Source organism: Lissotriton helveticus, chromosome 8 (assembly GCF_964261635.1).
Source record: "Lissotriton helveticus chromosome 8, aLisHel1.1, whole genome shotgun sequence".
Classification (NCBI taxonomy): Eukaryota; Metazoa; Chordata; class Amphibia; order Caudata; family Salamandridae; genus Lissotriton; species Lissotriton helveticus.
Window position 1 is genome coordinate 1,259,517,951 of NC_136069.1, and position 13,691 is coordinate 1,259,531,641.

At 46.1% G+C, this 13,691-nt stretch overlaps 1 protein-coding gene across 1 annotated transcript in view; it reads left to right on the forward strand.

The window, feature by feature from the left end:
- Nucleotides 1-13,691, forward strand: part of ATP10A (ATPase phospholipid transporting 10A (putative)) — an 828,689-nt gene that overhangs the window by 640,121 nt on the left and 174,877 nt on the right. Inside the window, exon 8 of the mRNA XM_078658238.1 lies at nt 1,428-1,645. Coding sequence (XP_078514364.1) covers nt 1,428-1,645 — 218 coding nt within the window. The remainder of the gene's footprint in view (nt 1-1,427; nt 1,646-13,691) is intronic.

The following is a 13,691-nucleotide window of genomic DNA, read 5'->3' on the forward strand; positions in this document are numbered from 1 at the left end:
ATCGCCAGTCCGTATTCTGTGAAGCCAAAAACATACCAGCAGTGGATGGGGCTGGGACCCGCACTTTTGTTGACACTTAGCTAGCTCTACCTGACTTTAAGGTCCATGGTGCTCTGATGGTCCCACCCCAGGTCACAGGTTAGAGCATCCCAAAACGAGAAAACACACTGACATCCAACAATGCCACGCCCACCACAGCACTGCCACACGCCTCTAAACAGTGAGAAAACCCTCACTTGGCCTAGCCTGTCACATGCTCAGTTGCGACCCCTATCCCTTCTTCCCCACCCACCAAAAAAAAAGCTTAGTTTACTTCATGAGACTAAGCAACTAGGTGCATTTTCCTTAGTTCTATTCCTCTTGACTCCCTTCTCCCCTTTGTGTTTGTTACAGCTCACGGGGAGCAGTAATAGCTCAGGCCTGGTGGTAATTCCAATGTGAAGTGACTGCTGGAAATGCCTCCTCCACGAGGAAGGAGATGGCGAGATATACCTCCCCGCCCCAACCTCAGGCTCTGAGGTCCTGTCCAGGGTGACGACAGGGCCCAAGGTTGCTGAAGCGCAATCAGGGAGACACCCCGACTTGCAGGACTTTATCAATGTTGATAGTGAGATCAGAAGAGTGTAGTATTATCCTGAGTGATATTTCCCTTTCCATCTATTGCCTGCGTTGTAATACCACAGGTATCCCACTGGGGACGCTAGAAGCTTCCAGACTCACCATTAGACCTAGTGTTGTTCAAATGTGGTCCACCTAGCTGGGTTTGAATCCCGCGGAGTGCTCAGTTGGCAGTATTTAATCTCGGGGTACCACCAACCTTAATATAATGGACGGTAGCTACTGCCTTCCAGAAACAGGAATTGCCATCTTGCAGCATGCTGTCCTCCTGTACGTATTTTATTTATTTATTTATGCATTTTTATATAGCGCGGACTTTACCCGAAGGTGTCAGAGCGCTTCACAATAGGAACAGAACTGATACATGAGAATATTACAAGTGAACAAAATACAAAAGCAAACGTTACATTAAATGAAGCAAAAATGACAATTGTGAGCCAACAAAATACAAGAGGTAGCAAACGGTGCATTACAGTAGGAAAAAGTGACGTGTGCAGGTTACAAAAGCGTACAACGTAAACATAGAGGTATAATACTGCAATATATGGAGGACACTCAAGCACAAGAACAATGAGGGTCCTGATGTATCGATCCCTTTAGAACAAATGTATAGCGCTTGTGTTTTTGAAATACGTTTACATTTCTCTTTCTTAAAGACATCAGGGACAACTGAAAAGCCCTTTCCGCTTTAGCCAAACATATTACCAAGCAAATATTTAAGAATAACCATGATTATCACTTTACGTGTCTGCACGCTCACATCCACCATCCTTTTAACATTGTTCTTCTGCCTGTCTTGCTTTGAACAGCCAGGCGTCTGGCACTGTACCAGGAAGCAGACTCCGAAGAAGAGGAGGTGGCACCCAAAGGTGGTACTTTGCCCCGACGTGACAGTGCCAGCAGCCACCAGAGTGCCAAAGTTGTCCATCGAACCCAGAGCACTAAATCCCACAGGCGCACCGGAAGCAGAGCCGAGGCAAAGAGGGCCAGCATCCTCTCCAGACACACCGCCTTCAGCAGCCCAATGGTTAGTCATATGGAAATGCCAGCATTCTCCTTTTCACACTCAGTGCTCATGCGTTCATTATGTCATCGTCTTAAAAACACTGATCTAACATGTGGGTTTATCAGGTTTTGTATGATGTAATAATACACCGAATAATGGAATGAGCATATGGAGAGGGTGTTGGAAGGTGAGTAATGTATCCAATATTGATGTATGCAATGCATTTTGCAATGTCTTTAGTCTGTGGCACTATTTGTTTCTAGTACTGTCTTTGTTAAAACGTGTAGCTTGATAAAGATGTTTATATTTAATTTAATATTGGAGTTTTATAGTGCTTTGCTGATCACTTATGCCCACTTAACTAAAGCTACGTGATCACACTCTACACGTTGCCTTCCTGCACTTTTCACATATTTGTGAAATGTCACTTTTTTATTGGATTCACTTTTCCGTTAGCAAGGAAAACTTTTTCCTTAAGTGTCTTCTTATTACCCCCCCCGTATTTTGTACATTGACTGGTGTACTAGCCCACACTATAGGTGTAAGAGGTGTAAGTTGGATATTATGGAGCTCATTACAATGACGGAAGGACCGCCGGGCCGGCGGTGTGGTCCGCCAGCCCTGCGGACCGCGATTGTCCCACTGCCAGATTACGATGGTGGTGGGATCCAGACCGCGACAGCTGAGGCGGCAAAGGCCATCCGCCATGGAACCACCACAGGCAATCGTTACGATTGCCCAGCAGAGCGGTCTGCATCCATAAAATGGTGGCGGTGCCTAGCAAGCGCTGTCCGCCAAATTATGATGAGGTCTCCAGCCAGACTTTCCACCCGCCGTTGAAAGGCATGCAGAGTTTGGTTTGGGGGCCTGTTGCGGGCCCCCCTTGTGTTGGGGTGAGGTGTGGGTGCACTGGGGGGGTACCATGAAGTATCCCCCTACATTTCACTGCACCAAGTGGCAGGCAGACTGTAGTGCCTGCCACGTAGTGCAGTGAAATGCACAACAAGCTCTTTTTGACATTGCGGTGTTGCTGCTGTCAGCAGCCACCACCACAATGTTAAAGGTGCAGAAAGCTACTGCCGCAGTCCCATCCTAATCAGGCATGCCGAATGCATGACGGACAGTTCCGGTTTACACCACCATGGCGGACGGAGCCAGTCCGTCCGCCATCGTAATGAGCCCTAAGCATGGGCGGATTTTGCGGATTGGCAATCCGCGAACTTGCGTATTTACGGATTCGCAATCCGCGATGATCCGCGAACTCTAGCGGACTTGCGGATTTTTCCGTTTTTTGTGTTGGCGCGTGTTCGCGCCGATTTTGGGACAAGTTCGCAATTGCGAACTTACTTTTCGGCTTGCAACGGCCGCGACTATGTTGTTTCTACGTCTGGTTTATCATCACAGGTTCACAGCACCCTCTGTTTCACCACTGCCACCCTCTGGGACACCCATGCCACCCTCTAGTACATCCTCACAGGCACCTATTAGGTTTATTTATTACTGTAGATTATGGTGGTTGAAAAAAGCTAGCACACCTGCCCTTCTTCAACTGCCATCAATTAATTTGTGTTTCATTAATGTGTCAGTAATTTTGAAAGTTCCAGTCTGGCTGGCACCTGCTTCCTTCCTTATCTGTAATTTGCTTTTTGTTGCAGTGAAATTTTTTTTTTACAGGACCTTTATGGTGCTATTCTATGAGCCTGCTGTTTGGGTCATAGCAGGGTCATAGAATTGTTGCAAACTCTGGAGGGGCCCATCAGGAAGCACTACCTTGAATGTTACTAATGTTAAGTTTGAACTTTTGCACCTGCTCATTGCTTTCATTTTAGCTAAAATCGTTTTTTTTGCAATTTCGCGCGTTATTTGGGGCGCGAATCCGTGCGAGATCGATTTCGGAAGCCGCGAATACGTGCGAATACAAAATTGTTTTTATTGCGACGTGTATGTTCGCGTGATCTTGCGCGTGTTCGCGAGGCGCTTCTAGCTATTCGTTTGCCAAGTTACCCTATCGGTCGTACACGGGCGCGGCCATCTTGTTGGCGTGACGTAATTCCGTTTCCGCCCGCTATGTGTAATCTCGCAAAGTGTGCTGCTCGCGAGTACAAGTTCGCGCGTACTCGCAAGGAAAATCTCGCGCGAACTTACCCACGCGGTCGTGAACGGGCGCGACCATCTTGTTTCTCATTCATTGCTATGGTTCTGGGCATGCTTTCTCTATCCTCTCTCAATCTCTGCCATCCTTTGCTTGTTTGAAGTTTTTTTGATCTAATTTTACTTATTATCTAACCCTCTATTTTTCTAGCTCTATATTTTTGTGTTTTCTGCAGCTTTTAGTTACTTTTAAACTACTTTTTTAAACTCTTTTATTTTCTTCTTCACTATTCTATTTCTTCTTTATCATTTAAGTTTATTTCTGCCCAGACCATGGTAAAGGGAGCCGGGAAGCACCCTGAGAAGGGGAAGGGTCCCGCACCCCGTGCCCGGCTCCCGTGCGGGCGTTTAAGGGGGGAGCAAGTGGTCCCGAGGGAGATCTTTAGCGCGGAGGAAGTGGCGGCACTGATCTTCCATGTCCAGCGCCGCCTCCCCAAGACGATCCTGGGAGGCGGCAAGATCGCGACCGGCTATGGCATCCGGGAGCGCCGCCAGCGGTGGGAGAAGGTGTGCCGGGCCATGTACAAGATCTCTGGGGTCCGGCGCACATATAACCAGGCCACCCACCGCTGGACCGATGTCATGGACCGGGAGCGGGACTTGCTGGACGCGCTCGGCGTAGAGGTCCCCGGGCTTGGTGAGTAGTAGTAGTAGTACATTTACTACTCTGTTTTATCCTGCTCTGTTATTTGCAAATCTTTGTTCTTTACCAAGAGCAATAATGCTGCCGATTACATTGAGGTAAATTATATTTCAAAATCTTCTATGCATTTCATTTTCAGGTGCACTGCTCTCCTTCTCAGTAGCCTTGCTTGCTACTATGCTTCTTTGTTTTGTATGTTGTGTTCAGAAGCATTTCATTGGCCTGAGAAATTATGTATCAGTGTACTGTAAAGAAAAGAACTGCGTAATGCTAGACAGTAAGGGTCATATTTTCAATTACCGGCGCATCCCTGCAAAGTAGCAGGGATGCGGCAGTAATTGTGTGCCATGCCACCACCACCCATTGGCCCAAAACGTCACAGAAGCCTTACGCATCTGTGCCGTAAAGGCAGCGCATTGCTGGAGTTGCGTGCCAACGATGGCGCAGCTCCAGCAATGCTCTGGGGTACCCTATCTCCCCAATGCTGCATCAAGCCGTACGTCGGCTTCAAGCGCGCAGGGTTTGAGTCATGCATCATTGTCATAAAAATGACTGATTGACATCTTGTAGATTTCCCTCAGCCACTTTTAGGATTCGTTCCTGCGCAGGTACGCCCTCCCTTGCGCCGGAACGCCCCCTGATGGCGCAGGGCTTTACAACGTGATGCATCGCCCATATGCCCATATGTGTTTTTTTTTTTAATATATACGCCGCACCAACACCATGGCGAGTCTTTTGTTCTGCCGCTGCGTCAGAAAAGGCACGCAACAATGGAGGAAAATCAGCCGCAACTTCCGCAAGGGACTTATAAATCAGCCCCAACAGACTGAAGTCCAGTGTCCTTCCTTTAGACAGTCACATGGCTATCAGAAGAAATAGTGGCGGTGGTGGCGGGTGGATTGATAGTTTGAGTATTCACTGATCTGCAAGCAGGATGGACTTTGTCTGTCACGTGTTGTGCACTACTGCCTGCAGTGCCAGGCCTAGGCAAACCTCTTTAGTAGTCTGTTTATTGAGTTACATAGGAACTTTCTAAGTCAACGTTCCGCAAATCAGGCAATACGAATAACGTAGTATACCACATGAGATAGATCCCGTGGAATAGTTGTCTATCTATTTGCTATTTTTCCAAAATATGTTGTTATTGTTCTTTTGAAATGTTTGATTTGGTTGAAAAATCTCATCCATGTTTTATGGTTTTTCTTTCTTTCATGTTGTACATCAGCTCCCCCCAAGGGCAAGAGGACACAGGAGGAGGGTGCTGAGGATGCAGGCCAGGATCGGGCAGGCGAGGGCTCCTTTGCTGGCCCCAGTAAGTTTACATTTTACTAAACAGTACCTATTTTTTCCTAGCGTTCCTCATTCGATTTTTTCTAAATCGTCTTTGATCTTCTTGTAGACTGGATATAAATTCTTATCCTGCCTCGAATATGATGACTCCCTGTGGTATTACTAGACTATTCTTATTAGTCTGTCTGTGTAGCTAACTAAGATTGGACATTTGGCAATTCCATTGGACTCCCATTATATTCAGCAATACCTCTATGCACTGTCTCCTTACTGACTAGATAGTGTGGCAGAGTCATTCAGCTCCCGAAGTCACCGATTATAGATCCCCAATGATCTCTAGATTATCGTACGCAGGACAAGAGAGTAGTACGGAGTCACAGCACAGTCAAGAAGTGTCAGAGGCACTCATGCTTGCAAAAATTCCAAAACCTTTAGCTCATCCACTCTAGTCTAGAGGAACAAAAACCACAGAGTCTATTTAAGTGTAAAAGCTTTATTAAAAGTAAACACATTTATTGAAATCTACTTTGTCATAAAACTATTTAACTGTAAACGGAAAAGTGGTTAGTGCTGACGATTAATTGGACACATTTCTTGTGGTCGAGACGAACTCTCACCTACTTTGAACTTGATCCTGGTCGTGTTCTTAGGACTCAGGAGTCAAGCTTCTGTCTGTTAGGAGAAAAAGTGGTGCGTGTTAAAAATCAAAAGCAAGCATTCATCAGTTGTGCATAAAAGTGCAGCAAGACAACAGCCTTCCCTGGAAAATGGGACATTTTTACTATGGAGTAGACAGTCACAAATTATTACATTGTATTCTGTTTTTTTAACATTTCTCCTAGACCAAATATTATATAGTAGTGAGTGGTGTATTCTAACTTTCTTAAATGTACTTTGTAGGTGTAACATCTGGTGACGGGGCCAGCGCGGAGGTGGCTGATGTGTTGGACTTGGACTCGGAGGCCTCTGGGGAGGATGCGGCGGTAGAAGAGCTGGTGGCCGTTCCTGTGGGGGATCAAACGGTGGTGGCGGAAACAGGTAAGCTATATATTCCTTACTTATTGAGATTGAAGACTGCATAGTGTGCTTTCTGCACGGGTGTATTACAATTACAAATCAACCAGGTAGTAGCCTCCTCGAAATGTACTTCGACTTAGCTGTGAAGTTTTTGGTGAGAAGAATCCCAATAAGTTCTTAGACGAACGTGATGGATGGGATGAACGAAAAGCGAAAGAAGGGTGTAAGTAAGTGGGACGCGAACTTGTATGATGGCTGGCAAAGAAGAACGATATGTGTTTGCTTGGACCCAGAGGTGGCTGGGAAGGAAAGAATATGGTATGGTGCATGGCTGGGTCAATGATGAAGCAAGGATGGGTGGAAGGACAGCAGCCTGGGTGGGTGAAACAGAAACTGTATGTGTGCGTATACTTTGAATGAATGGATGCCTGGAGCATGGTATTCTCTGACTCTTACATAGCAAATGTGTATCTAGAGAGAGTAGATGGTCGCCAGGTGAAGTAAGTGTTACCTTGAAGAGCATGTACCACCGCACCCGCACGTCCGTCCCAGTGCAGGGAAGGCAAGGAAAAGAAATTGTAAATGTGTCCAATACTACCATGAATAGTAGCAGTACTTTGTATTGCGTTTGCATTCACAGCATATATCTGGTTATTACGGTGGACACTCCGTACCTCTCTTAATAACTTTAGTTTACTTGTAGTACGTCATTCATGTGTGGGTGTATCACTGTGTTCACTCAATATTAAGCAAAGCACCTAAAGTCATCTCATCTGTCATTAAATACGTCCCATGTGAAGTGATAGATAATCAAATTAGTTAGCTTCTTCAGTTTCCTTTTCTAGTACTCATTTGCACTGTAGGGTGAAAGGTAAATTAATTAAGCAGTAGCCCTTGTAACAGAGTATTCTCAGTGCCACCCGTAATAGAAAAGTAATAGCTTCACCACCTGCATGTACTGGACCGGTACAGTAACGCAAGTCTGTCTCCATCATCATGGTGTGCAACTTTTTTTCTCGGGTGCAACTTCACTGTGCTGTGTCCATGTCATTCTGCCGGCTTGCATAAGATAACGTACCCATTTCCCTAAACAAGAGAGAAGAAGAAGAATAAGACTGGTGTACTGTCATAGTCGACTGTAATGGAAGTCCATAGTGGTCGTAGAATTAGTTCATTAAACTACCACTACTGTTAGAGCAAGGATGCAGAAGTGGGAGGGTTACATAGATACTGTCCTCAATAGTTATGTACTGTGCTTTCAATTTGCTACTTGTACTCTGTGACCCAACTTTCGGCTCAATCACTTTGTGTTATTAATAAGGAGCATTGGTTACAGACTATGTCTTTCTTTCTTCATATAGTTGCTCCTTCCAAATCAACAACAAGGAGGGAGCAGGCTAGATTGGCCCGGCAACGGAGGCTGGAGGCCACAGTCGCCGAGTATCGGCGGCTGGTGGCCCTGGAGGAGGAGGAGGACACGCAGTCGAGCGGGGCAACATCTTCGACTGTCACCACTGCATCCTCCTCCGTGAGTAAACCAGCGGGACCGAGCCGGGCTAAGAAAGCCGACCGCCACCGCCAAGCACCCGAAACACCAGCTGCCCCCCACAGGAGCTGCAAGGAACGCCAACACCGCCTACGAGTCCGCATGTCCAACCTGGAGCAGGAGGTCCTGAGGTATAAGACCTTGGTTAAGGGCCTCCGCTCCGAGCTTGCCACCCTCCGCAAGGAGTTTGATGCCCATGCCGCATCATGCACCAGCACCAGCACCCTCCAGTAGTGGAGTGTCCCTTGCCCTTTTTTTATAGACTTTTGGGGGGTGGGATTTGGGAGTTGGGATCGTTTTGGGACGTTTCAGAGACAATCGTTGGGGTTAGGGTGGGTGAGGGAGATTATTTTGTTAGGGATAAATAAATATATTTTTCAACTACTTTATCTGACCATACCTGTTTTTTACTGCTTTTCAGTCTGGTGGGTGGGGGGCGGGGGTGTAACAGTAACTTTGTTTTCCTGAACAGTCGTAGGACTTTAGTAGTACAACCGTCACACTCTTGTCTACTCCGAAATAATACTCCATTATACTACCTCCCACCAAACGCTTATCTTACCTGTAATTTGTGTTAGAAATTAGGGCTAGGCCCAGGGCTGGCTCCAGGTGAAATGGGGATTAACGTTGTCATTCCTGGGCGGGTGACATTTCCTCATTGCGGTGTTACTAGTGGTGTGACACAGTGGCAGTTGCATGCCTATGGAAAAAAAGAAAACGAAACCTTGTTTGTACTCCTTACTGTAGCATTACAACGGTTACGGTACGATCGAGAAAATAGCAGGTGAAAGTACACTAGAACAGTGCCATAATGTAGCCTAACAAATGGTAAAGTATTGCAAGTATAACTAGTACTTGCGTTGAATTTATTTGACATTGGCTACTACTACTAGAAGATATAGTACTGAAGCTGAGTAAGTCTAGAAGATATCCTCGTATTCCTTCACCAGCCTGTTGCTGCTATCACCTTATCCTCCCCAGCAAGTGTGTGGAATTATTGATGTCATTTTAGTCAGACATCAAGCAAAACAACACAGCCCGGGGGAAGAGGGTTAGGGTTTGTAAAATGGATGGGAATGGGGGTTTCTTTTTGGGTAGGTTTTGTTGAGAGAAGAAAAAAAAAGCAGAGCATGGACAAACAATAATTGAAGATACAGAGTTTACAGACAATCTTTGGTTACAAAGTAAAGGTAAGCACATGCAGTCACACTCATAGAATAAAAGACAACAATGGATACTGTATCTGTATTGCGTATGTTGTTGGAGTTGTCCTGTTGAAATTGGTAAGTAAGTTGCATGCAGCAAACAATTCCTCTTATTGGCGGCACTCCTCCATTCCAGCTGACGCTTCGTCCATCAATGTGGTGGTGACCACTGACAGAAGAGACACCCTGTCCACTGCCTGCCTGGCGGATGTTGACTGAAACCCGGCCTGTAATTATTGAACGGAAAACAGGAAGTGCTATTACAATACCACTGATAAATAAATAAAAGGTATGTACGCTGTGTGGTTCAAAAAGTCACACTTTGATTTCCCTAATAGACAGTACAATATTTTTGAAATTGCGTGCTCTGTCTGAGTCACCTTTTTAAGGATCAATAAGTATGGCCAAAATATTATAGCGGATCTTTCCCCTCAAGGTGGCTGTACTACTGTGTTTTAGAACAAAATTTGACCTTCCCAGCAATGCTCCCACCAAGACCCTTACTAAAGCCAGTCGCAAAAATGTAGAAGAACCCAATCATATCTCCAAAAACGATGCCTAGCAGAAAAATGGTTACAAAACGTACTTTGAAAGTAACAGTAGACCCAAATACAGACCGTGGATTGTATTCAAACCACTTGCCTGCAAGCAAAAGTATCCATAGCCAGCATCGCTCCAACAGTGCTCTACAACAACAGAACCGCGTTGCAATAGAACCCCCCTAAACACATGCAATCCTGCTGCTAGGGCTAACCCTAACGAACCCTAACTTACAAAGTGCCAAAACTGGTGTTTCCTTATGGATTTTGTCCAACTAACTTCTAGCCGGTATTAGACCTTCCCAGGAATGCCCCAGGCAAGACCCGCCAACCCACCCGCAAAAAAACACCCGACACAACACCACCAAACAGCGAAAAAGCTAAATCTCATACTTACAATGTCTCTCGGCCTTCGGTCCAAACGCGGCGCTGTGCAGCTAGGTCGTCATCATCATCATCAATCATCATAACTCCTGTTTTCCACCACGGATTTCCTGAAAAGCAAATGCAATCAAGATTAGACTGTCGCAGCAGTGCTTCGACAGAGACCCCGGCCGCAACCCACCCACGAACAGCAGGAAGCCCCCCAAAACGCTACATTGAGCAAGATGTCTGAAGAAATGGCAAAAAAAAGGCTGTTCCTTATGGATTTTGTCCAAAACACTTGTATCCGGTATTAGACCTTCCCAGGAATGCCCCAGGCAAGACCCGCCGGCGCCAACCCACCCGCAAAAAAACACGCGACACAACACCACCAAACAGCGAAAAAGCTAAATCTCATACTTACAATGTCTCTCGGCCTTCGGTCCAAACGCGGCGCTGTGCAGCTAGGTCGTCATCATCATCAATCATCATAACTCCTGTTTTCCACCACGGATTTCCTGAAAAGCAAATGCAATCAAGATTAGACTGTCGCAGCAGTGCTTCGACAGAGACCCCGGCCGCAACCCACCCACGAACAGCAGGAAGCCCCCCAAAAGGCTACATTGAGCAAGATGTCTGAAGAAATGGCAAAAAAAAGGCTGTTCCTTATGGATTTTGTCCAAAACACTTGTATCCGGTATTAGACCTTCCCAGGAATGCCCCAGGCAAGACGCGCCAACCCACCCGCAAAAAAACACCCGACAACACCCCCAAACAGCGAAAAAGCTAAATCTCATACTTACAATATCTCTCGGCCTTCGGTCCAAAGTAACGCGCTGTGCAGCTAGGTCATCATCAATCATCATAACTCCTGTTTTCCACCACGGATTTCCTGAAAAGCAAATGCAATCAAGATTAGACTGTCGCAGCAGTGCTTCGACAGACACCAAAAATTACACACAAACCCCCGGAACCCCGCCAAAGAGCACCTCAAAGGCAAGCAAGTCAGCAAAAACGTCAAGAAATTTCCACCTCATATTTGGTCCAAAACACTTTTGTCCATTATTAGAGCTTCACAGCAATGGGCCCAAAACCGTCAACTCACCCGCAAAGAAGTACAACACCCCCACAAGTGCTGAGTCTTTCTTCATTGTGCGTAATCCAGCACTCTGCTTGGAGGGAAATCGCAGTCTGGAGGAGGAGGATAGAGGAGCATGTTCTTCAGAACTTGTGAACCTGAGGAATGTAGACTGCGGCACCTTCAAATCAATAAGCAAACAAGTGAAGACAGTTCTGATGATGGTCTTGTTTTTGGGATTAGGTGATTAAAGTTTGAATTAAATTAACTGTGCAAAACAAAGAAAGAGAGACACAAAGCACACAGGAATAAAAGTGAATAAGGACGAAAAAGAAAGTTCTTGATTGATTGTCTCATTTTCAGGGCTCGTGTCAGGGAATAAGAACAAGATTTCGTCATCATACTCTGCGAATTCAGGCTGGATGAGGTCAGTGGCACCGAACAGAGAAAAAATCCCCTCATCTACGTTGCTGTCCTCATCGTCTTCATGTGGCGTGCTTTCTCGCACTTTGTAATCTGGTGGTATGAGGTGCTGATTCATCTTGATCATTGTCAGCCGCTCCACATTTTTGGGCGATAGGCGGCTCCGTTTGGCAGTTACAATGCCACCAGCAGCACTGAAAACACGTTCAGAAGACACACTTGCGAGTGGGCAAGACAAATAGTTTATAGCCAGGTTGTAGAGCTGTGGCCACAATTGTTTTTTGCCATGCCAATACTGCAATGGCTCCTCATTAAGAAAGACCACTGTTGAGTCATTCAGATAGTCCTGCACCATCGACTCAAGGTCATCAACTGTTCCTCCACTTTGCTTACTTTTTGCTGTGCCTGTGACATTTTTTAGAGAACCATACCCCATCAAACTTAGCCAATCCTCCTCCCCAGCCACTGTTAGTGTTGTCATTGTGTGTGGTGCAGATGATCCAGTTGCCGGTGTCTTTAACGGCTGAGAGGTCACTTGTGCCCCAGCCACAGGTGCAGAAGTGGATTCTTGTGACTGCGGATGGCCTGCTGATGCTGATGCTGATGTACTGGCTTCTCCTTCAATAACCTGCCGTTCTTTTTCAAACCTCTTGGCTGACCAGGCTAACCAATGTTTGTACTTTTGAACATCTGCATCAGCGAAAGGAAAGAATGCGTTGTCTGCCAGCGCCTTTTTGTAGCGTGGATCCAGAATAGTAGCACAAATGTAATGCTGATCTGAGTTGATGTTTTTAAGACGTTCATCACCACGTAGGCGATGTAATAATTTCTCAGACAAAATGAAATGGTTTTTTTTTTTTTCATCTTTTTCAAACTCAGAAGAAACCGCCATCAGTTGGTGCTCCAGTATGCACAACAATGGGATAGCTTTTCCCAAATTACAGTCCTCCTGGCTGACTGCACGCGTGAAGAACTCAAAAGGACGAAGCATGTCTGTCAGGCTTTTAACTATGGCCCATTGCGCCTTACTCATCCGCAGGTCCTCCTTCTGAGATGTAGCCTCTGTCAAGAAATAGTGATCGAGTACCGTATACTGCTCATGCAGACGCTCAAGCATGTAGAAGGTTGAGTTCCAACGTGTTGCCACCTCCTGGATGAGTGCTTTCACTGGCATTCCACGTTGAAGTAGCAGTCTCCGCAGATGCTTCCGGGCCTTAAAAGAATGGCTGAAATGGTTGCACATTTTGCGGCAGGTGGCCATTACCTCGAACGCTGGACTCTCTTTATCACTCAAGAATTTTTGAACTACCAGGTTGATACAGTGCGCCAAACACGGCACTCTAACATGGTGACCCTGTGACATGGCCTTAACTACATTGGCGCCATTATCCGTGGAAACATAACCAATCTTGCGTTTTAGGGGGGATAGCATTGACAACACCTTTTTGTCAAACTCTTCCAAAAGGTTTTCTGCTGTGTGACTTTTCTCCAAGGCAAACATGGCTAGTGTTGCATGTTTCCGAGCAGCTTTGAAAACTTGGTCCGGGTCAACACCTGCGTTTAGCTTTGCTATAACACCTGAAAAAGAGACCCAGTGTGCAGTGATGCACATGTAATCATCGCCTGGGCCACTGGTCCACATGTCTGTTGTCAGATGTATTGTGTGAACAGCACTCTTCTGCAAAGCTGCCCCAATCGCCTGCAGCACATCTTCATGTAGTGCTGGAACCGCAACTCTGGCAAAATAGAACCGGCTCGGAACCTTCCATTTAGGGCAGAGCGTTGCAACTAATTCAAGAAAACCTACCGCTT